This window comes from Geotrypetes seraphini, chromosome 13 (genome assembly GCF_902459505.1).
Source record: "Geotrypetes seraphini chromosome 13, aGeoSer1.1, whole genome shotgun sequence".
NCBI lineage: Eukaryota > Metazoa > Chordata > Amphibia > Gymnophiona > Dermophiidae > Geotrypetes > Geotrypetes seraphini.
This window is the reverse complement of record NC_047096.1, coordinates 40,056,633-40,077,318: the sequence shown is the minus strand read 5'-3', so window position 1 is coordinate 40,077,318 and position 20,686 is coordinate 40,056,633. Positions and strand designations below refer to the sequence as shown.

The 20,686-nt window shown below is 50.0% G+C and overlaps 1 protein-coding gene across 2 annotated transcripts in view; it reads right to left on the bottom strand.

Moving 5' to 3' along the window:
- The window catches only part of NCAPD3 (non-SMC condensin II complex subunit D3), a 196,370-nt gene that overhangs the window by 33,205 nt on the left and 142,479 nt on the right, over positions 1 to 20,686 (bottom strand). For both annotated transcript variants that reach the window (XM_033919103.1, XM_033919104.1), the window contains exons 20-26: positions 16,850 to 16,957; positions 14,388 to 14,490; positions 14,196 to 14,303; positions 13,799 to 14,037; positions 13,144 to 13,223; positions 351 to 488; positions 28 to 161 (exon numbers count right to left, since the gene is read on the bottom strand). In XM_033919103.1, coding sequence (XP_033774994.1) covers positions 28 to 161; positions 351 to 488; positions 13,144 to 13,223; positions 13,799 to 14,037; positions 14,196 to 14,303; positions 14,388 to 14,490; positions 16,850 to 16,957 — 910 coding nt within the window. The remainder of the gene's footprint in view (positions 1 to 27; positions 162 to 350; positions 489 to 13,143; positions 13,224 to 13,798; positions 14,038 to 14,195; positions 14,304 to 14,387; positions 14,491 to 16,849; positions 16,958 to 20,686) is intronic.

Below are 20,686 nucleotides of genomic sequence, written 5' to 3'. Positions count from 1 at the left end.
TTTGTCTTTCACTGCTCCTGTAATTACCTAGGACATTTTGACTGATCTTGGTTGTAATGTTAAACCTTTGCTCATCTGTGAAATGCTCCAGCAAAAACTTATAGATTTTTATTCGTTTCTCTTTATTGGTCTTCCCTTTCAAGGAAAAAAGGTTCTTCACCCTGTTAAGAAGATCAAGATGTTAGCAAAGTAGTTTGCTGCCAAGACTGAGACTGGCATATTACACCAGGATCATTGAAATGAACCATTAGTCAAACACAAAAATCCAAAACCACCTTTAACTAGCATAATGATCTCTCCAACATATCTATGCCAAGGCTTAAAATCATGTGTGATGATTTTATACCTACCGTTCAGATTGCGGAAATTTATTGTACTTCTCATGTTTCTCATAGCTGTTGAAGTGGAAAATGCATTCTATAAAATGCTGAGAGAACATGACTGGATTTCTCTTCAACAGCAAGTGTACCAGGCAAAATTCTCCAAACCTGTAATCACAGAGAATGGAGGCATAAACTCAGAGTACATTCATGTTCATGATGATGTTAGGAAGAGCAGAACAGTCTGCCAGTGATGAGACTCAACCAGCATTTGCTCAGTAGCCCAGAGCTGACCCTTTCTACAGGTAAAAGGAGAAATTAGGTTCTTACCTGCTAATTCTCTTTCTTTTAGATTCTCCAGACCGGTAGAGCTTCATTGATGGGTAATAGCTCACTTTGACCAGCAGGTGGAGACAGACCAAACTTTGGTTGTAGTATTAATGGCTGTAGCTCCCTCTAGCAACCCAGACGAATAGCCAAGCAGAACTAAGAAGTGTTAATATTTAACAGTAACAGCACTGTGAACAAGGAGTAAACTAAACGTATAGGAATACAGTGTTCCCCCGCGAATTTGTGGTTTGCAGACCCAGTCATTTGTGGTATTCTCCGACCACCTCTTTCTGTACTAAAGTCGGGCTTTACCAATCAGGAGCTGCGTGTCAAAAGCAGCTCCTGGTTGGTGAAGCCCGACTTTAGTACAGGAAGAGGTGGTCGGAGCATACCGCAAGTGATTTCCTTCATTCGCTGGTGCTCCAGCTGCCCTCTTCTGCCTCCCCAAGCGAAAAACCGTATTCATGGTTTTTCAATATTCACAGGGGTTCCTGGAATGGAACCCCTGTAAATATCGGGGGGAGTACTATACTGTTGGAAAGTGCACAGAACAAGCCCCTGCAGTAAAATGTCCCCACAGCTCACCAGTTGACCATAGCTGCTGTTCTTTGATCTCCCCAGCCCTAGAAAAATACTAGAACCCACAGAAAAAGTAAAAATCTTCATGTGAAAAAACCGCAAGAACAAGACAGACAGACAGATAGGGTGGTGTGCTATACCAGCCTAGAGAATCTAAAAGAAAGAAAATTAGAAGGTAAGAACCTAATTTTTCCTTCTTTAACATCTCTCCAGACTGGTATAGCTTCACTGATGGGATGTACCAAAGCCATACCCATCATGGATGGGACCCCTGGAGGGCCGCCACCAGAACACGCTCAACAAGCACAGCGTCTCAGCGCATCTGAAGGTCCACCCGGTAGTAATGCATGAAGAAATGCAGAGACCAAACTGTGGTCTTATAGATAACCACTGGAAGCACCAGAGAAGACTCAGTCCAAGAAGCTGCCCAACCCCAAGTGGAATGAGCCTTGAGAAATTCTAGAACAGGCTTTTTCTGAAGATATGTAGAAGCAAGTCTTCTTGATCCAGCGTGCAATGCTAGCCTTGGAAGTGCCATTCCCCTTACGAGGACCCACCAAGAGGACAAAAAGATGATCTGACTTCCGGAACTCCTGGATCCGCTGAACATAAGAGCAAAGGACCCTAAAAACATCCAACTTGTGCAACTGCCTCTGTTCTGAGGAACCCTCCCAGCTACCCAAGACTGGGAGGCCCATAGACTGGTTGACATAAAAAGACAAGACTACCTTTGGCAGAAAGGAAGGAACAGGCCGAAGCACAACCCGCTCACCAGAAAACTCCAGGAAGGGAGGCCTACAAGAGAAAGCCTGCAACTCAGAAACTCGTCTCACATAAGTAATGGTCACCAGGAACACTGCCTTGAGAGTAAGATCTTTTAACGAGCAGGAACCCAGGGGCTCAAAAGGAGGGTGCATGAGCACGGACAGGACCAGATTGAGATCCCAACCTGGAACTAAAGGCCGAACAAGAGGCTGAATCAATTTGGCTGCCTGCAAAAAGTGAACTACGTCCGGGAATAATAATAACAACTTTATTTTTGCATACCGTAATACCATAACAGTTCTAAGCAGTTCACAAAGAGACAACTGACAACAGAGAAGTTACAAATGATGTCAAAATTCAGTGGTTTGATTATGAAGGTACAAATTTACCAAAAAGGATAGGTCTACTGATTTTCTGAAAGATCGGTAAGAAGAAACTTTCAAAATGGTTTTACTCAACCAATCATTCATTTTACCAGCCTGAAAAGAAAGGGTCCTCTCCAAAAATCTGCAAAATGCAGACAAAGCTGCCAGCTGCCAGAGAGTAGACCCAGGTCATCCTGCAAAAAATCCAACATGTGAGGCAAAGAAGCACAAAAGGAAACCACACCCTGCGCAGCACACCACTCTTCAAAAATATGCCAAACATGCACATAAGCCCGAGAAATGGAAAGCCTCCAAGAACCCAAGAGTGGAAATCACTTTATTTGAATAACCTTTCCTACCTAGGTGTTCCCTCTCAAGAGCCAAGCTGTAAGACAAAAGGGACCCGGATCTAACATTGGAATGGGGCCCTGAGACAGAAGATCTGGCAATAGGCAGCGGAAGAGGATCTACCACCAAAAGATGAACCAGATCCACGTACCATGGGTGCCTGGGCCAGTCTGGAGCCACCAGGATCACACGGCCGGGGTGCCAAGCAATGCAAAGAAGAACTCTGTCCACCATCAGCCACGGAGGAAATACATACAGGAGACCTGCCATCGGCCAGTGCTGCACCAGAGCATCCAACCCCTCAGCCTGAACATTCCTGCGCCAACTGAAGAATGAGGTGCTTGTGGCCATCAGGTCCAGGACTGGCTGACCCCTCTCTGGGATCTAGCACGTGATGACTGAGGAAGTCCGCCAGGACATTTTCCACCCCTGCTATGTGGGAAGCCGAGATGTCCAGAAGATGAAACTGCCTGCACCATGAGCAGAGCCACCTCCTGCACCACCAGACGACTCCTGGTTTTACCATGACGATAAGACATAAGCCACAGCTGTGGCATTGTCCAAGAGAACCTGAACAGACTTGCCTGTCAACAAGGTCTAGAACACTAGCAATGCCAGCCAGATGGCCCTGGTCTCCAAAACACTGATCGACCAAGAAGCCTCCTCCTGAGACCAGTGGCCCTAAGCTGAGCGACCGAGACACTGAGCTCCTCAACCGAGGAGACTAACGTCTGTGAGAAGAACTATCCACTGGGGCTGATCCAGACTCACCCCCTTGCACCACATTGGAAGACTGGAGCCACCAACAGAGACTGCTATGAATTAACCCCCGAAGAGGAAACAGGAAAGCCCAACTTGTGTACCGGGGGCAACCACTGCTGAAGCAGAGCATGCGAGCTCGGGCCCACTGAACCACATCCAGGGAGGCCGCCATCGACCCCAAGACCTGGAGAAAACCCTGAGCTTGAGGACATGGAGATGTCATCAGAAGGCGAATTTGCAACTGCAACTTGACCACGTGGGCCTACGGCAAGAAGACCTTCCCCAAGCTGGTGTCGAAAAGAACCCCAAAGTACTCCAGGTGCTGAGATGGAGCCAAACAGCTTTTGGACAGATTGACTACCCACCCCAGCAACTTCAGGAATTCCACAATCCGAGCCGTAACCCGATAGCTCTCCTGAAAAGACTTTGCTCTGATCAACCAGTTGTCCAGATAGGGGTGAGCCAGAATGCCCTCCTTGTGCAATGCCACTGCCATGAACACTATTATTTTGGTGAACGTCCGCAGAGGGGAGAGCACAAAACTGGTAGTGCCGACCCAAGATCGCAAAGCAAAGGAACCGCTGCTGGGAGGCTCAAATCGGAACAGGCCTCCGTCAGATCGAGAGAGGTAGATAGATCTCAGGGTTTCCATGTGAAAAGAGAGAACACGCGGAGCCCTGTTGAGCCCCTTCAGTTCTAAGATGGGCTGAAAAGTCCCCTCTTTCTTGGGCACCATCTGCGGAGCCACTGGCACCACCACCTGGAGATCTAGCAATCGTAGAGTCCGACACCACCTGACAAGGAGAAGTGAGAAAGCGATCTAGCAAGGAGCAGGAAAATTCTAGAGCATATCAGTCCCGAATCACATCCAAGACCCATTGATCCGTCGTGATCGCGGCCCACCCTTACTAAAAATCTCACAACTGAGAACCCACCGGAACCAAGGGAGGTGCCGGCAAAGAATCATTGGGTTGGACGGGCGGTGGAGGAACCGACGGAGGAATCACGTCCCCATCAACAGGCCCCCCAAAAGGAATGCATATGCTGAAACAGCCCTGGGGCGACCCAGAGGCCGGGAAGCAGCCCCTCGATCAGGGCGATATCTGCGGAAATCACGCAAATGCCCCCCAGCAATGCCACTCCACGCAGGCGTGTGGGTATGGTCCTCAGGAAGATAGGGCACCTAGCAGTCCAAATCCTTGCCAAACATAAAAGACCCCCTGAAAGGGAAATTTTGTCAGCTTAGCCTTAGATGCAGAATCCGCAGGCCAAGCCCAAGCCACAAGGTACGATAAGCAGCCACCCCAAGTGCCATGGACTTAGCTAATGCTCACAACAGGTCCTACAGAGCATCAGAGAGATAAGAGGCACCCATTTCAATTATGACTAGCTCCTGATTCACCAAGGACCAGTCATCAGACTCAGTCAAGGACATACTCGATCCACTGAAAACAAGCCCAAGCCACCAGACCGCAACAAATCACCGCCTGAACTGCTTAGGCAGAGAAAGCACAGTTACTTACCGTAACAGATGTTATCCAGGGACAGCAGGCATATATTCTCACATGTGGGTGACGTCATCTACGGAGCCCCGATGCGGAAGCATTTTCAAGCAAACTTGATTGAAGATTTAAGTTTGCTCTGCTGCTCCACGCATGCGTGCCTTCCTGCTCCACTAGGGGGCGCATCCCCTCGTGGTCTCCAGTTCACTTAACTAGCAAAGAAGCCAACCTCGGGGAGGTGGGCGGGTTGTGAGAATATATGCCTGCTGTCCCTGGATAACACCTGTTACGGTAAGTAACTGTGCTTTATCCCAGGACAAGCAGGCATGATATTCTCACATGTGGGTGACCTTCAAGCTAACTGAAAAGGGATGGAGGGAAATTGGCAATTTAAGCAAATAGATTTCGCAAAACTGATTGGCCGAACCGGCCATCGCTCCTGGACAGTGAGTCCAGACAGTAGTGGGAGGTGAAAGTATGAACCGAAGACCACGTGGCAGCCTTGCAGATTTCCTCGATAGGTGTGGACCTGAGGAACGCTACGGAGGCTGCCATCGCTCGGACCTTGTGTTCCGTTACTCGACCATGCAGTGTGAGACCAGCCTGAGCGTAGCAGAAGGAGATGCAATCGGCCAACCAGTTGGACAAGGTGCGCTTGGAGACTGGGTGACCTAACCGGTTTGGGTCGAAGGACAAAAACAATTGTGGGACTTTCCGGTGTGACTGAGTGCGTTGGAGGTAGAAGGCCAACGCTCTCTTACAGTCAAGAGTATGGAGCGCCACCTCTCCGGGGTGAGAGTGGGGCTTGGGAAAAAATACAGGCAAGACAATGGACTGATTGAGGTGAAAATCAGACACTACTTTAGGCAAGAACTTTGGATGGGTGCGGAGTACCACCTTGTCGTGATGGAATACCGTGAAGGGTGGGTCCGCTACCAGAGCTTATAACTCACTAACCCGTCGGGCGGAAGTGAGCGCGAGCAGGAAAATTACCTTCCAAGTGAGGAATTTTGGATGGCATTTGTCTAGGGGCTCAAATGGAGGTTTCATTAGTTGAGCCAGAACCACGTTAAGGTCCCAAACCACCGGAGGGGGTTTGAGAGGAGGGTGGACATTCAGAAGACCCATCATGAAGCGAGAGACTAAGGGATGGAGCGAGAGGGCTTTCCCTTCCAGGGGCTGATGAAAGGCCGCAATCGCACTGAGGTGTACTCGAATGGAGTTGGTCTTTAGGCCGGAGTGAGATAATTGAAGTAAATAGTCAAGGACCAGAGGGACGGGGATCGACACCGGGTCCTGACTGTGGGCGGAGCACCAGGTTGAGAATCTGGTCCACTTTTGGGAGTAGCAGGTTCTCGTCGAGGTCTTTCTAGAGGCCTCCAATATCTCCTTGACTGATTGAGACACGGGGAGAGCAGTCAGGGGGAAAGAAACCAAGCATTCAGATGAAGAGATTGAAGATTGGGATGTAACAGCGAACCCTGACCTTGTGACAGTAGAGAGGGAAACAGAGGCAGAGGCAGTGGATCTCTGACACTGAGTTGAAGTAGAAGGGAAAACCAAGGCTGGCGTGGCCAGCGAGGAGCAATCAGGATCAGGGTGGCTTGTACTGTTTTCAGGTGGACAAGCGTCCGCGGGATCAGAGGAAACGGCGGAAACGCGTACAGGAACCTTCCCTCCCAGTCTAGGAGGAAGGCGTCGGCCTCGAGCCGGTCCGGGGAGTACATCCGGGAGCAGAAGAGAGGCAGTTTGTGATTGTGGGGGGATACGAACAGATCTATTTGAGGTGTCCCCCACTGTTTGAACACCTGTCGTAGGGTTTGAGAGTGCAGTGACCACTCGTGTGGCTGGAGGAGGCGGCTGAGTCTGTCCGCCAGGCAGTTTTGTTCTCCTTGTATGTACACCACTCGAAGGAAGGTGTTGTTGGAGATTGCCCATTTCCAGAGGCGCAGGGCTTTCCGACAGAGGGACCAAGACCCTGTTCCTCCTTGTTTGTTTACATAGTACATTGCAACCTGGTTGTCGGTTCGGATGAGGACAACCCGGTCGTGGAGCAGATGTTGAAAGGCTACAGCTGCGAGATAGATGGCCCGGAGCTCTAGCACGTTGATGTGACAGCGGCGGTCTTCCGCTGACCACATCCCCTGCGTGCGTAGGCCGTCCAGATGGGCTCCCCAAGCGTACTCTGACGAGTCCGTAGTGAGTACCTTGCTGTGATGAGGGGCGAGGAAGAGTAAACCTTTGGAAGGATTTGAAGAGTTGGCCCACCAGCGAAGCTATCTCTGCAAGGAAGGAGTCACTGTCACGGGGCGGTCGATCGGGTCCCGGTCTTGACGCCATTGAGAAGCCAGGGTCCATTGAGGGATTCTCAGATGGAGGCGGGCAAAGGGTGTGACATGGACGGTGGAGGCCATGTGCCCTAGGAGAGTCATCATCTGTCGAGCTGATACCGAGGTCAGCAGAAAGATCCTTCGACTCAGACTTACTAACGCCTCTAGGCGCGGAGGGAGGAGGAAGGAACGGAGGCGAACCGTATCCAGCGTGGCCCCGATGAACTGTAGGGACTGCGAGGGGCGTAGTTGGGATTTTGGGAAGTTTATTTCGAACCCCAGACTTTGTAGGTAGGTAATAGTCTGTTGGGTCGCTGAGATAACCCCTTCCCTGGACGGGGCTTTGATCAGCCAGTCGTCCAGGTAGGGGAATACCTGGAGGCCCTGGGAACGTAAGGTTGCTGCGACCACCACGAGGCACTTGGTGAAGACCCGAGGTGATGATGCTAGGCCGAAAGGGAGTACTCGGTATTGTAGGTGCCAGTCCCCCACCTGAAAACGCAAGAACTTGCGGTGAGCGGGGTGCACTGGGACATGTGTGTACGCCTCCTTCAGATCGAGGGAGCAGAGCCAGTCGCCCTCGTCGATCAGGGGGTAGAGGGTCGGTAGGGAAAGCATCCAAAATTTTTCCCGTACTAGGAATTTGTTGAGGCGTCTCAAGTCTAGTATTGGGCGTAGGTCTCCCGTTTTTTTTGGTACCAGGAAGTAACGGGAGTAGAAGCCCTTCCCCCGTTGGTCGGGGGGAACCTCCTCCACTGCTCTCAGGCGAAGCAGGTCTCGGGCTTCGGAGAGGAGCAGGGGTAGATGCGTCCGGTTGGGAGGGCAATTCCTTGGGGGGTTGTCCGGAGGAATGGCCCGAAAGTTGAGAGAGTATCCTGATGAGATCACGCCAAGGACCCATGCGTCCAACGTGACTTGTTCCCAGCGAGGGTAAAAGGCTTTGAGGCGACCCCCGATGGGAAGGAGGCCTGGGACTATGGCGGAGGGGGCCCGCCCCCTTCCGCGTATCCCGTCAAAAGGACGGGGATGGTTTGGTAGTCGCAGGCGGTTGGGACTTGGGCATGGCCCGGTGGTGGGCTTGCGGACACCTGGGTGGAGGCCGCGAGAAGGCAGGGGTGGATTTTTGTGGGTAGCGGCGCGGAGGGGCCCTGTATGGCCTGGACGCGGGCGGTTTAGGCTTTTGCCGGACGAGGGAGGCGAACGAACGTTCGTGTTCGGAGAGGCGTTTTGTAGCCGCCTCGATAGTGTCATCGAACAGTTCTTTTCCCATGCAGGGGAGGCTAGCCAACCAGTCCTGCAAGTTGGGGTCCATGTCGACCAGGCGCAGCCAAGCTAGTCGGCGCATGGCGATAGCAAAGGCTGCCTCTCTGGAGGAGAGTTCGAAGCCATCTTAGGCCGCGTGGAATAGATGGAGGCGCAGGTTGGAGAGGGACTCTAAAAGCAGGCCAAACGCTCCTTGCCGGGAGGCCGGTAGGTCAGTCTCAAAGGCTCTCAATAGTCCAATGCGGTGTTTGAGGTAGGATGTGAAGGTGAAAGTGTAGCTTTGCACCCTGGAGGCCATCATTGCATTTTGATATAGTCTCCTGCCGAACTTGTCTAGGGTTCGGCCTTCTCGGCCTGGGGGGACCGCAGCTGAGACCCGGGATGGGTGAGCCTTTTTCAAGGAGGATTCTACTAGCAGCGACTGATGGGAGAGCTGTGGTTGTTCGAATCCCGGGTAGGGTACTGTGCGGTACTTGGCCTCTATTTTGGAGGGTACGGCTGTGACCATGTAGGGGGTCTCCAGGTTCCTGAAGAAGGCCTGTTGGAGTACCGGGTTAGGTGGTAAGCGGAGGGACTCTCTGGGCAGTGATGGCATATCCAGCTCCGCTAGGTACTCCTTAGAGTATCTGGAGTCGGACTGGAGGTCTAAGTCCAAAGCGTGGCCCATGTCCTGGACAAAGCGAGTGAAGGATGGGCGGGATGTTCCCGGGGCCCCGTGCGGGGTCGGTGAACGAGACCTCCGTCGGGTGGAGAAGGATGGGGAGGCTTCCCTCGAGTATCGAGGTTCCTGCTCCGATCCACGCTCCGAGACAGGGGAGGCACTATGGGAGTGTTCCTGGGTCGTCGATCTTCGGCGTCTCGAGGAGCCCCTCGGAGACGATGCCGGGGTTCGGGGTACCAATCGATGTCGAATCGGAGACCTCGACCCGGACTCCCTCGGAGAATACCTGCAATCTCGGGTCGGGGTCCCGGTCCGAGTGGGAGTTCGGAGGATGTGCGGGTTGGAGAGTGATAACTCAGCCACCCTTAGTGGTCCCGTACAAGGTGTAGGAGAACGGCCTCGTAGAGTTGGTGAACCTCGGGCCTTCTTGGAGGTACGGCGGTTCGAGGTTTCCGTCATTTTAGCAGGACGTTTTGCCCCGCGGCGGTCTGCGGAGGGAGAGCGTCTCGGGCGCCAAGGCGAGGAGTCCGAGGAGGATGGGATGCGGCGAAGCTTGCGCACTTTTCCCCGAGGTTGCTCGATGCGAGGCTCAGGCTGGTCTGGCACCTGCGGGGTCGAGGTCGAGGCCGATTGTAACTGGGCCATTGCAGTGGACAGCTCCGACGAGATCATCGCTTGGAGTAGGTCCTGGAAGACGGGCACGGACAGCATCGAAGGCATGTCCACTGCCTCGGTGCACTCCACCGGGGGCGACCTCGTATCAGAGTATTCCCGTGTGGTGGAGGCACGGCCCGAAGGCTTGGAGGGCTTAGCCGGGGCTGTAAGCATGGGGCTTCCGCCATGCGTCGACGGTGTCCCCGAGGCTGGCTTCTTCGATGTTACGGAAAGAAGGAAGAGGGGACTTACCCGGGGCCGAGGCTTTCTGCTGTCCCGAGGGCTTCGGATTCGGGTCTCGGGGCGATGCCGAGGTATTCGGGGCCGAGGTCGAGGCCGGGACCGACCTCGAGGCCGAGGTAGAGGGTTGGTCCGGGGCGAAAAGGTCCGCCATGCGGGCTTTTCTTCGACGGAGGGCCCGGTTCTGGAAAGTAGCGCACTGGGGGCAGGAGTCGGTTGGATGAGCCGCCCCCAGGCAGAGGATGCACCGGCGATGCGGGTCTGTGATGGAAAGAAGCCGCTCACACCGGGTGCACTTTTTAAAGCCGGTCAAAGGCCGGGACATAGAATCGAAAGTAGCCGCGGCTCGAGTAGCCACGCGGCCACGGGGACCCGGAAGCCTCCGGGTCGTCAAAAACGAAGCAGGAATCAAGTTGAAAAGTAAAGAATTTGCGCACAGCGACTTAATCGAGAAAAAAAAAACCAAGAAAAATCGCGGTGCTAGAAGGCAGTTGGGGCAGAGCCTGAAAAACACGACTTCTAGGCTCAGCGGAAAATTTTGAACTGGAGACCACGAGGGGATGCGCCCCCTAGTGGAGCAGGAAGGCACGCATGCATGGAGCAGCAGAGCACACTTAAATCTTCAATCAAGTTTGCTTGAAAATGCTTCCGCATCGGGGCTCCATAGATGACGTCACCCACATGTGAGAATATCATGCCTGCTTAAGAAGAAACTCTAACCCAGTGATTCCCAACCCTGTCCTGGAGGAACACCAGGCCAATCGGGTTTTCAGGCTAGCCCTAATGAATATGCATGAGAGAGATTTGCATATGATAGAAGTGATAGGCATGCAAATTTGCTTCATGCATATTCATTAGGGCTAGCCTGAAAACCCAATTGGCCTGGTGTTCCTCCAGGACAGGGTTGGGAACCACTGCTCTAACCTACGCTTCAAGGTAGCCCTATCCCACCCTGTGATGGGATACAGGCAGGCCACAGAATGCGCAAAATGAAAGGGCACCTCTGGCACTTCCCACTGCGCAAGAAAAATCCCAAATATCTTTATGCATAGGAAAAGAGAGGGATGCAGAGCAGATCCTAAGCGGAGGGTCCAACACACATGTGGGTTCCTTCGTGTCTTCCTCAAAACGCAACACCAAGGAGACCTGAAGAATAAGCAACTGTTGCTCTTCTCGCTGAAAAATGCGCACCATGGACGCATCCTCGCCAGCTGATGGAACTGCAAAGCCATCGCTAACGGCATCAGTCCCCCCGTGAGGATTCTAGAAGTCTCCCAAAAGATCTAGGTCCTCATCAATAGAAAACTGTTCTTATGAAAAATCATCGTGCCAAGAGACCCTCAATCACTTGGAGAGAGAAGATGGGCGACACAACTGGCGCTGAGGAGGGATGCAACTGGAGTAGTCATCGAGGGAAACCACCCCCCAGAGACTCCCGGGGCGGAAGCAGGACCCTCGGCCGCCTGAAAATAAGCCCTACACAAGATAAAGACAAAATCAGAGGGAAAGTCCCTGGCGGCCCAATGGACTCCCCGTCATAGCAGGAGACTCAGCAGAAACCTATCCCTGTCTCTTCAATACAGGTGGAAGGTCACCTGAGGCTACAGACAAGATGGAGGTGCTTCCCACCAAAATCGGAGCAGAGCCCGCCAAAAACGAAACCCCCGAGGCCTGAATTGCTCCAGCTGCTAAATAAGGCAAGTTGGCAGCAGCGGTAAGGGAATCCCCAGCACCATTGGCGGTAAGGGAAACCTTATTTCCCTGACTGTCGGCGGCTAGGGGAATCCCTGTGTGGGCCTGGGCTTCCCCGCTGTCAGCTGCCGGCATGAGAAGCACTTGCAAAGGGGATCCCTGGACGCCGGCACCCGATGCCGATGAGGATTCCCCTTTGCGGTGGCCTGCACACCGTATGCACAGGCCAGCAGCAACTGCCTCATGTCTGGAGCACAATACTAATTTATTTTCTTATATACCGCCCAACCAGAAGTTCCGGGCAGTTCACAGCAAGAGAACTGAGACATATCGGCGAAGACGCAAAACACAGTAGAATTAAGTGGAATACAATACAGTGAAATACAATATGATGCAGAACAATGTAATATAATGTGAAATCATTGCATAAATTTACCAAATTTTCCCCCTTTAAAAATGCTCATTGCGCAATAAGCAACTAAGCAGTAAGTAAAGTGCCAGTTAACAAAGAAAAATCAATTGCCAAGCACTGAAGGATCCCTTCAGACCGGTACTGCCTCAGGATTTTTATTTTTTCAAAACAGACTCCACTGGCTCTCTAAGCTATATGCCTTGCCGGTATCGGTGGCAAGGCTTACAGCTGAGGCACCTCTACAAAAATATGGGGAGGTGGAGGAAAGGGGGGGAGGGATTCAACTTGAGACCTGTCGAGTGTGATAACCCCAAATAGGGTCCCCCCCCAGCTCAGTCCAGCACAAGAACGGGACAAGGAGTGCTAAATAAATTCCAACAGGCCTAATTAAGGGGAGACTGGCACAGCTCACCTTCATCTGCCGAGAAACTGAGCAAAGACTGAGTTGCTAGAGGAAGCTACAGCTATTAATACTATAACCGAAGTTTGGTCTCACTCTCTACCTGCTGGTGAAAGTGAGCTATTACCCATCAGTGAAGCTATACCAGTCTAGAGATATGCTAAAGAATACTATTTTATCCATGAAAAGGAGAAATTAGGTCCCTACCTTCTAATTCTCTTTCTTTTAGTCCCTCCACACCGGCACAGAATGGATGGGTTTATGCTCCTCTGCCAGCAGGTGGAGACTGACTTTCAGGGGATTGCACAGCCCACTTATAGGGTTAATTGAAATTCAATGTTTCTCAGTCTCCATCTGCTGGTAGTCCTGCGTAAACTCATCTGTGCTGATCTAGAGGGAGGCTATGGAATATTCTGTTTTAGTGATTAAAACCAGCATCTATAATGGAAACAGAGAACAAAGGGTTTCATGAAGTCACACTGAATAGAAAGAAATTTATTTTATTGTATGCTATTCTTACCTGGAGATATCGGGGTCTGGATCAACCACCACACTGATGAACCTAAAGAACAGAGAACCTTTCCACTTCACAAAATCTTCCTGTAGACAAAGCACATACGTCATTGTTAAAACTTGAAACCATAAAGCAGCCCCTACAAAGGAAAAGAAAGGTTCAACTCAAACTATTCACTGCTAGGGTTCAGAACTGGCTGGACACATTCATATCTTTACAGCTCAATGTGTTTTCTAAGTAGTTAAAGGACTATTTTTAAATAGAATCAAACTGTTGACCTACAATTTTGTAATTTCTAGGATTGTTCCAGCTCTTTATTATGTGATTCACCTCAAAATAAGGGCCTCTTTACAAAGCCATGGTAGTGATTATCCCATGGCAAGTACACTGAAGCCCATAGGAATTGAATGGGATTCAGTATATTTGTCTCGGGGGACTCGCTACCGTGGCTTTGTAAAAGGGACCCTAAATTTGGTATTGGAGGAATAGAAAATTGGGTAATAGATTTTAATGTAAAAATAATTTTTTTCCTAACAATGAATATACTGTATGTTATTTATCCATTCATATCATGAAATGTTCTGCCAAAATGCACAGATTGCAAAACTGCTATAGTTTGTGCAAAATGTTTATCTCTTCAGGGGTTACTTTGTGTCCTCACCTGCAGTAGGTTGGTTAGCATGATGAGAGTTTGCTTCCGGATGAAAGGATCCTTATCCTTCAGGCACACAGAAATATTGGGGATGTACCTGTCCACCATGGTGGTGTACCGGATGCATAGGTCACACATCACGATAACGACATTATTGCGAATGGCCACATCTTCACACACCTCCAGCTCCCGTGCAAAGGCCGCAATACATTTCTTTGCCAGCTCCTCATGCTGTAAGCACAGTTTCCCTGTTGTAGAACAACCAGCACTTGAATGGAAAGCTTCTTTATAACCCCTTTTTTCTTTGTCCCTCTTTAGGTCACATAATGGTCTTGATGGGTATCAAGGGGGAGGGGGAGAGGGAGGAAGGAGACAAAAATCTCTGTTCCCAGCAAACTGCTCTTACCCAGTGTAATAAAGGCATGTGCTCTGACAAGAGGAGACATAGTGGATCCTCTAAACTGAGACAATGGTTGAGAAGCCAAGATGTCATCATCTGCTGTAGGGTTGGTTACTGCCAAAAGAAATAAAATGAAATGTTACATACTAGAACACACAGAATATCCAAGTGTTTTATGAAAGGCTGAAGGACACTTACACTGTGAAGAGGCTAGGATGGACTGGACTAGAAGGAAGACTTGCTTCTCTACTTTGGCTGGGCACAGCTGGGCAGCCTCCCCAAGCATGAAGAGATGCCGTACCTAAAGCAAAGAAAGCAACAGCTCTGTTTTCTTAATGTGCTTATAGAGGTAGGTGAATGCAAAGTTCCACATAAACACATTTATTTACAAGGGCTTGTTGCACTGCACAGACTTGTAAACTACTTAGATACACAATGGTCAAAAAGGAGGAAGAAAATGCAAAAAGAGTGAGAAGAAAAAAAAAGGGAGAAAGGAGCAAAATATCTGATAGCTGGAATGGCAGGTTAAGAGGAGGGAAGGGTTTAGGAAGGATCATAAACACTCTGAAACAACCATACATATTGACAGGCTAGTTTCCCTCCCTTTCTGTCCCATCGTATCTTTAAATAGGTAGGGGTCGCTTAATAACCCAGCTGTTCCTTTAGACCAGTGGATGAGCGATTTGGGGCATAGAAAGTTCCTATGTAGAGAATGACACAGGACCTGCAGTAAATTGTGGCAAATCCATGATAACAGGGAAAAAACCCCAGCAGGTTTACCATGTGTGCAGGAGCAAAGCTTTTTCCACGAAAACCAGAAGTTACATCGAAAGCAGGGACTCAACTGAAGGCCCCAGAGCAGGCCTGTGAAATTTTCCTTTGATCACTGAAGCTCCTATGGAACCAAAAGGCTCAGGGCAGGAGGGGAGGGAGGCATAGAGGGGCAGACCTGCGGGTACGGGAATCACAGGTTTTTTTGTTTTATTGGGTGGGGGGGGGGTTCTGCATTTTTTCTCACCATAGGGAAGGGCTTGCTGGGTCTGCTGGATTTGTGAAGGGGGTTGCTTGGGCTGCGAGATCCATGGGGGAGTGGTGCTGCTGGCTGGCAGGCTCCAGAGCTAGAGCTGAAGGGAGAAAGCTGCTGGACCCATATGGTGATGAGGGCTGGTGCCAGACCCAAGTGGGGGTAGGGCTGGTGCTCCAGAAAAGGGAGAGAGGTGCCAGAAGGGATAGAGATGCTGTACCCATGGAAAGGGGGGGGTGGTTGGAAAGTGAGAGAGGTGTTGGATCCATGAAAAGGGTGCTGGACCTGCATGGAAGAGAGAAGCTGAACCAAGGAAATGAAGGAAGAGGGAGTGAAATATTGAACAAAGCGGAGAGAGGGAAGAAAGAGGGCGTGAAATATTGAACAAAGCGGAGAGAGGGAAGAAAGAGGGCGAGAGATACATTGGTGTAAGGAAGTAAGAGGGGAGAAGCTGGACACAGGGAGATATATGAAGAGGGGAAATGGTGGGCATGGATGGGAGCATAGGGACAGGGACACAAAGGGGAATGTTGCATGGGGGTAAGTATATGAACACAGAAGGGCAATGCCAGACATGGGAGAGCATATGGACACAGAGGGAACATGGCTAGACATGGGGGAGAATAGGAACGCAAAAGGGAAATGCATCGGGACAGAGGATGATACTGCACACAGGGGAAGGGATAAGGACATAGAATGGTGATGATGATGATGAAGGCAGGGAGATGGGCACAGAGGAAATACTAGAAAGGAAAGTGTAGGAGACGCAGAGAAGGGAGATGCTGAACATGGGGAAAAATACATACACAGAGATGGAAGATAAATGGCGAGCATGGAAAAAGAAGAAATGCCAAATAATCAGGAGACCCTGGCAAGTGAAATAAGAGAAGAAAAGAAAACAGAGCTTGTGACCAACATGATTTGAAAAATAAAATGAGGCAGAAAATAAAATTATTTTTCTACTTTTTCTTATTTTGTGATTAGAATATATCAGATTTGAAATGTGTATCCTACCAGAGCTGGTGTTAAGACATAACTTGGATCCACCAAGCCCCCTACCAGGCTGTGCCTTCTTCAGCTTCCAGCAGGCTTAGGGCTCTCTCTGGCTACGGAAAAATTGCCCTAGTTACACTCTCCTATCACTATTCCCGCCATGTGTGATCTTTGTATTGCACAATATAGGAGGAAATGGATCTATACAAGGTGTGGCTTCTTAGGATTTTGGTTTAATTTACTGTATGTTTATCATTTTTAGTCAGGTATTATGGATTTGGCATTCTGTAGTAATTTGGCTTGTTCAGTTTTGGGATATTTGTTAGAGGGGAAGGAAGACAGGGATTTTGTTGATTTTTGTTCTTCTGTATTTGTGATTTATAAAATGACAGTTGTAGAGAATATTGTTTCTTTTTTATTTTAATATGATTTCATTATAAAATCATAACTATTCAAGGCTTGTGCGGATGGGATCAGGCAGTTTGCAGGGACAGGGCAAGGACAAGAACTGAGTTCATGGGGACAGGGCAAGGACAAGCTTTCTCCCCGTGCCATTCTCTATTCCAGAGTTCAAATCTCTAGCTAGATAGAATCTTCACAATGCACATTATGAAACATATTTGAAAGGGTCATCAGGGCTTACCAACAATTCCTCATCTAGTTGACCAGCTCCATTTTCTGTCAGGGTAATGGGAGAAATGTACTTCTCACAGGCAGATATGAGATCCCCACACACTTGGTTCAAAAGCACCTATGCACATGTGAAAAAACTGCTTTACTATTTCACCATCAAGCAAAACTAAAAAGAAAGACTTATATCCCACAATATACTTGGAGAAACCACAAAGAAGAAAAAAAAAAGAGTACAACATATGTCTGGATGACACTGAAATAATTTATTTAAAAGCTCCCGCAAGTTTGTTGCAGGAGCTACTGATCATCATTTTCAGTACCTCCTACTTATCCATGCTGCCCCCAGTCACTTGGTTTCAAAACTGGCGACACTCCTACAGGAGAAGGAACAGGTAGACTCCTCCAACAAGACTTTGATCTGCTCATAAACATGTAGAGGGGCATAATTAAAAAAAACGTCTAAGTCCCCTTTTGGCCTAAGGCCTTAAACATTAAAAGTAGAAGCAGGGAAAATGTCCATTATCAAAAAAAAAAATAAAACAACACACTTCCAAAAGGAGGGTTTTTTGGATAATGGCCTGCCTCTACGTTCAGCTTTTTAAACACCCAGACCACCACTACGTTTAAACTTATACCATATAAATCAACCTAAAAAGCCTAAGCCCCAAACGTCCAAAACAAGGGCTTTTAGGCGAAGGAGGATCCAGTCTTTTGCCTAAAAGCTGGATTCTGTAACCGGTGTCTGTCAAAAACAACACCGGTTACAGAACCCACCCCCAACCCCGACGACATCGGGGCAAGAGGGAGCCCAAGCCCTCTTGCCCCATGAGCTCAACCCCCTCTCCCCAAACGATTTAGCCAGGAGGGAGCCCAAGCCCTCCTGGCCCGGCGATCTCTCCCCCTCCCACATGATCCGGCCAGGAGGGAGCCCAAGCCCTCCTGGCCCGCGACACCCTCTAACCCCCACCCCCCACTAAAATACAGGCAGGAGGGATCCCAGGCCCTCCTGTCCTCAACGAAACCCTCCCCATGACCGCCCCCCCCCCCACCCCCTACCTACAAAATGTTGGTCGGACGGACGAGTGCCAAACCCGTCCGTCCGACCAACATTTTGTAAGGTACGGGGAAGGGGGGGGATTGCTTCGAGGGCAGGAGGGCCTGGGATCCTTCCTGCCTGTATTTTAGTGTGGAGGGGGGGTTTAGAGGATGTCGCGGGCCAGGAGGGCTTGGGCTCCCTCCTGGCCCTGAACGTACTCAGCCTAGGGGGGGGGGGGGGATGGGATCGCGAGGTAAGAGGGCTTGGGCTCCCTCTTGCCCCAAACATAGTCAGGGAATCGGGGTGCCACTGGGGCAAGAGGGCTTGGGCTTCCTCTTGCCCTGATCGTTGTGTGTGTGGGGGGGGGAAGAGTGGATTGCGGCAGGGGAGATGAGCAATCTCTCCTGCCACGACCATTGCTGTAGGGGGTAGGCAGGTTGCTGAGGACACTGAGCTGATCGCAGCAGCCACGATCAGCTCAGCGACTCCTTTTCAGCACTCATACCTGTTTTGACTTGGTCTAAGTCAAAACGTATTAAGTGCCGACTAGGCAACCTGCCAAATGTTTTGGTTATACTAAAAAATGCAAGGTAATGCACCTGGGTAAGAGAAACCCGCGCAGAACTTATGCACTAAATGGAGAGACCTTGGTTAGGACCAAGGAAGAACGTGATCTAGGAGTGATTATTAGTGATGACATGAAGGCTGCCAATCAAGTGGAGAAGGCTTCCTCCAAGGCAAGACAAATGATGGGTTGTATCCGCAGAGGTTTTGTCAGCAGGAGACCTGAAGTCATTATGCCATTGTACAGATCCATGGTGAGGCCTCACTTGGAGTACTGTGTTCAATTCTGGAGACCACACTACCGTAAAGACATGCTGAGGATCGAGTCGGTTCAGCGAATTGCCACCAGGATGGTCTCGGGGCTAAAGGATCTAACGTATGAAGAAAGACTAAAGAAGTTGTGACTGTACTCACTTGAGGAACGAAGAGAAAGGGGAGACATGATTGAAACGTTTAAGTACATCACGGGTCGCATTGAGTCGGAAGATGATATCTTCTGTCTTATGGGTCCCTCGACCACCAGAGGGCATCCGCTGAAGATCAGAGGAGGAAAGTTTCAAGGAGACTCCAGAAAGTACTTCTTCACCGAAAGAGTGGTGGATCAGTGGAACAAACTCCCACTGCAGGTTGTTGAAGCCAGCAGCGTGAAGGATTTTAAGAGTAAATGGGATACTCACGTGGGATCTTTAAGGGAGTAAATTCGGGAGTGAATACTTTGGAATGGGCAGACTTGGTGGGCTATAGCCCTTTTCTGCCACTATGTTTCTATGTTTCTTACCTGTTGTACACCTAGGTCTAGGTCAGCCCACCTCCCGCCCTTTCCCCTCCTCTAAAAATGCCTCTTTTCTCTCTGTGTTTAGAGGCAGGGAAAAGGCCTAAGCTGGTTTTAGATACGTCTAAAACCAGCTTTGATTATGGGTACTTGGACGATCAGGCTTTTTGATCGTCCAAGTACCCATTTAGGCCACTTTTTAGACTTTTTTTTTTTTTAATTATTATTATTTATTTATTTATTTCAATTTTTCTATACCGTTCTCCCAGGGGAGTTCAGAACGCTTTATATGAATTTATTCAGGTACTCAAATCATTTTTCCCTGTCTGTCCCGGCGGGCTCACAATCTACCTAATGTACCCATAGCTCATAAACACGCCTTGGAGAGGAAGGAGAAATTAGGTTCTTACCTACTAATTTTCTTTTCGAGCTAGATTCACTAAGCCCACCCTACCTTTCCAGTCTGTCTGTTCCTATGCGATCACTGGCCAGCCAATTGATTCACCATTTGTCTCCATGCAAATTAGCCTGATTGGACGCCCACCCCTTACTGACCCCACAGATCACAGAAGAGTGATCCTGAAACATGCGCAGATCATCTTGTTTGCCTGTAGATGGTCTGCGCATGCTCTCCATGGGATTCTGAACAAACAGGTTTGCTGCAATTTAGTAACCGAAGTTCACCCCCCACTTGCAAATAGGAAACACTGGGATAACCTTCAGGCACACACACAATAGCTTCCTGTGGGTTACAAGAAGACAAGGGGGACTGCTATTTCCTCACTCCAGCGTGCAATGGGGTTGGGTGCCTGCAAGCAGAGGAGGAAAGATTTTTTTCTGAGAGCTGTGAAACTTTTCACAAGCCCGTTTATTCTCCTGTGTCCCAGGCTAGCCTGCCCTTCCCTGGAGTGGAAGCCCATGGTTTTAACCCACGGGTTTAAAGCACGGCTGCACTGTGGGTAAGGGCAGGCTAGCCTGGGACACAGGAGAGTAAAATGGGCTCGTGAGAAAGTTTCAGCTCAGGAGGCTGGGGAGGAGAACATGCCCTGAGAAATGTGTGAGAGAACCGAGGCTTTTTAAGAGCCAGCAACAGTCAGGGCGGCAAGAGCAGGGTTGCAGAAAGGCAGGAGAATCAGGGCTGAGCAGGGTGGCAAAAGGCAGAATAATCGGGGCTGAGCAGGGCGGGCTGAGAGCAGGAGATTCATTCAGGGCAGGCAGGAGGATTGGGGCTTATAGCAGAGCGGCAGAAGGCAGGGCAGTCGGAAAGGGCTTGAGCGACTGGTCCTCAGCAGTTGCTTGTTTATGATCGGCCAGCAGGGTTTTGGTTAGTGAATTGCGTCCTTGCTTACTCTGCATGCTGTTCCCCTCATCTGCATGCGCGGATCGGAGGGTGGTCGGCACAGAGGTAAGTGAATCGGGCCTGAGTAAAATCAGGTCGCAAACCAATCAGTACACGATCAGTTTGCTTTGTGAAT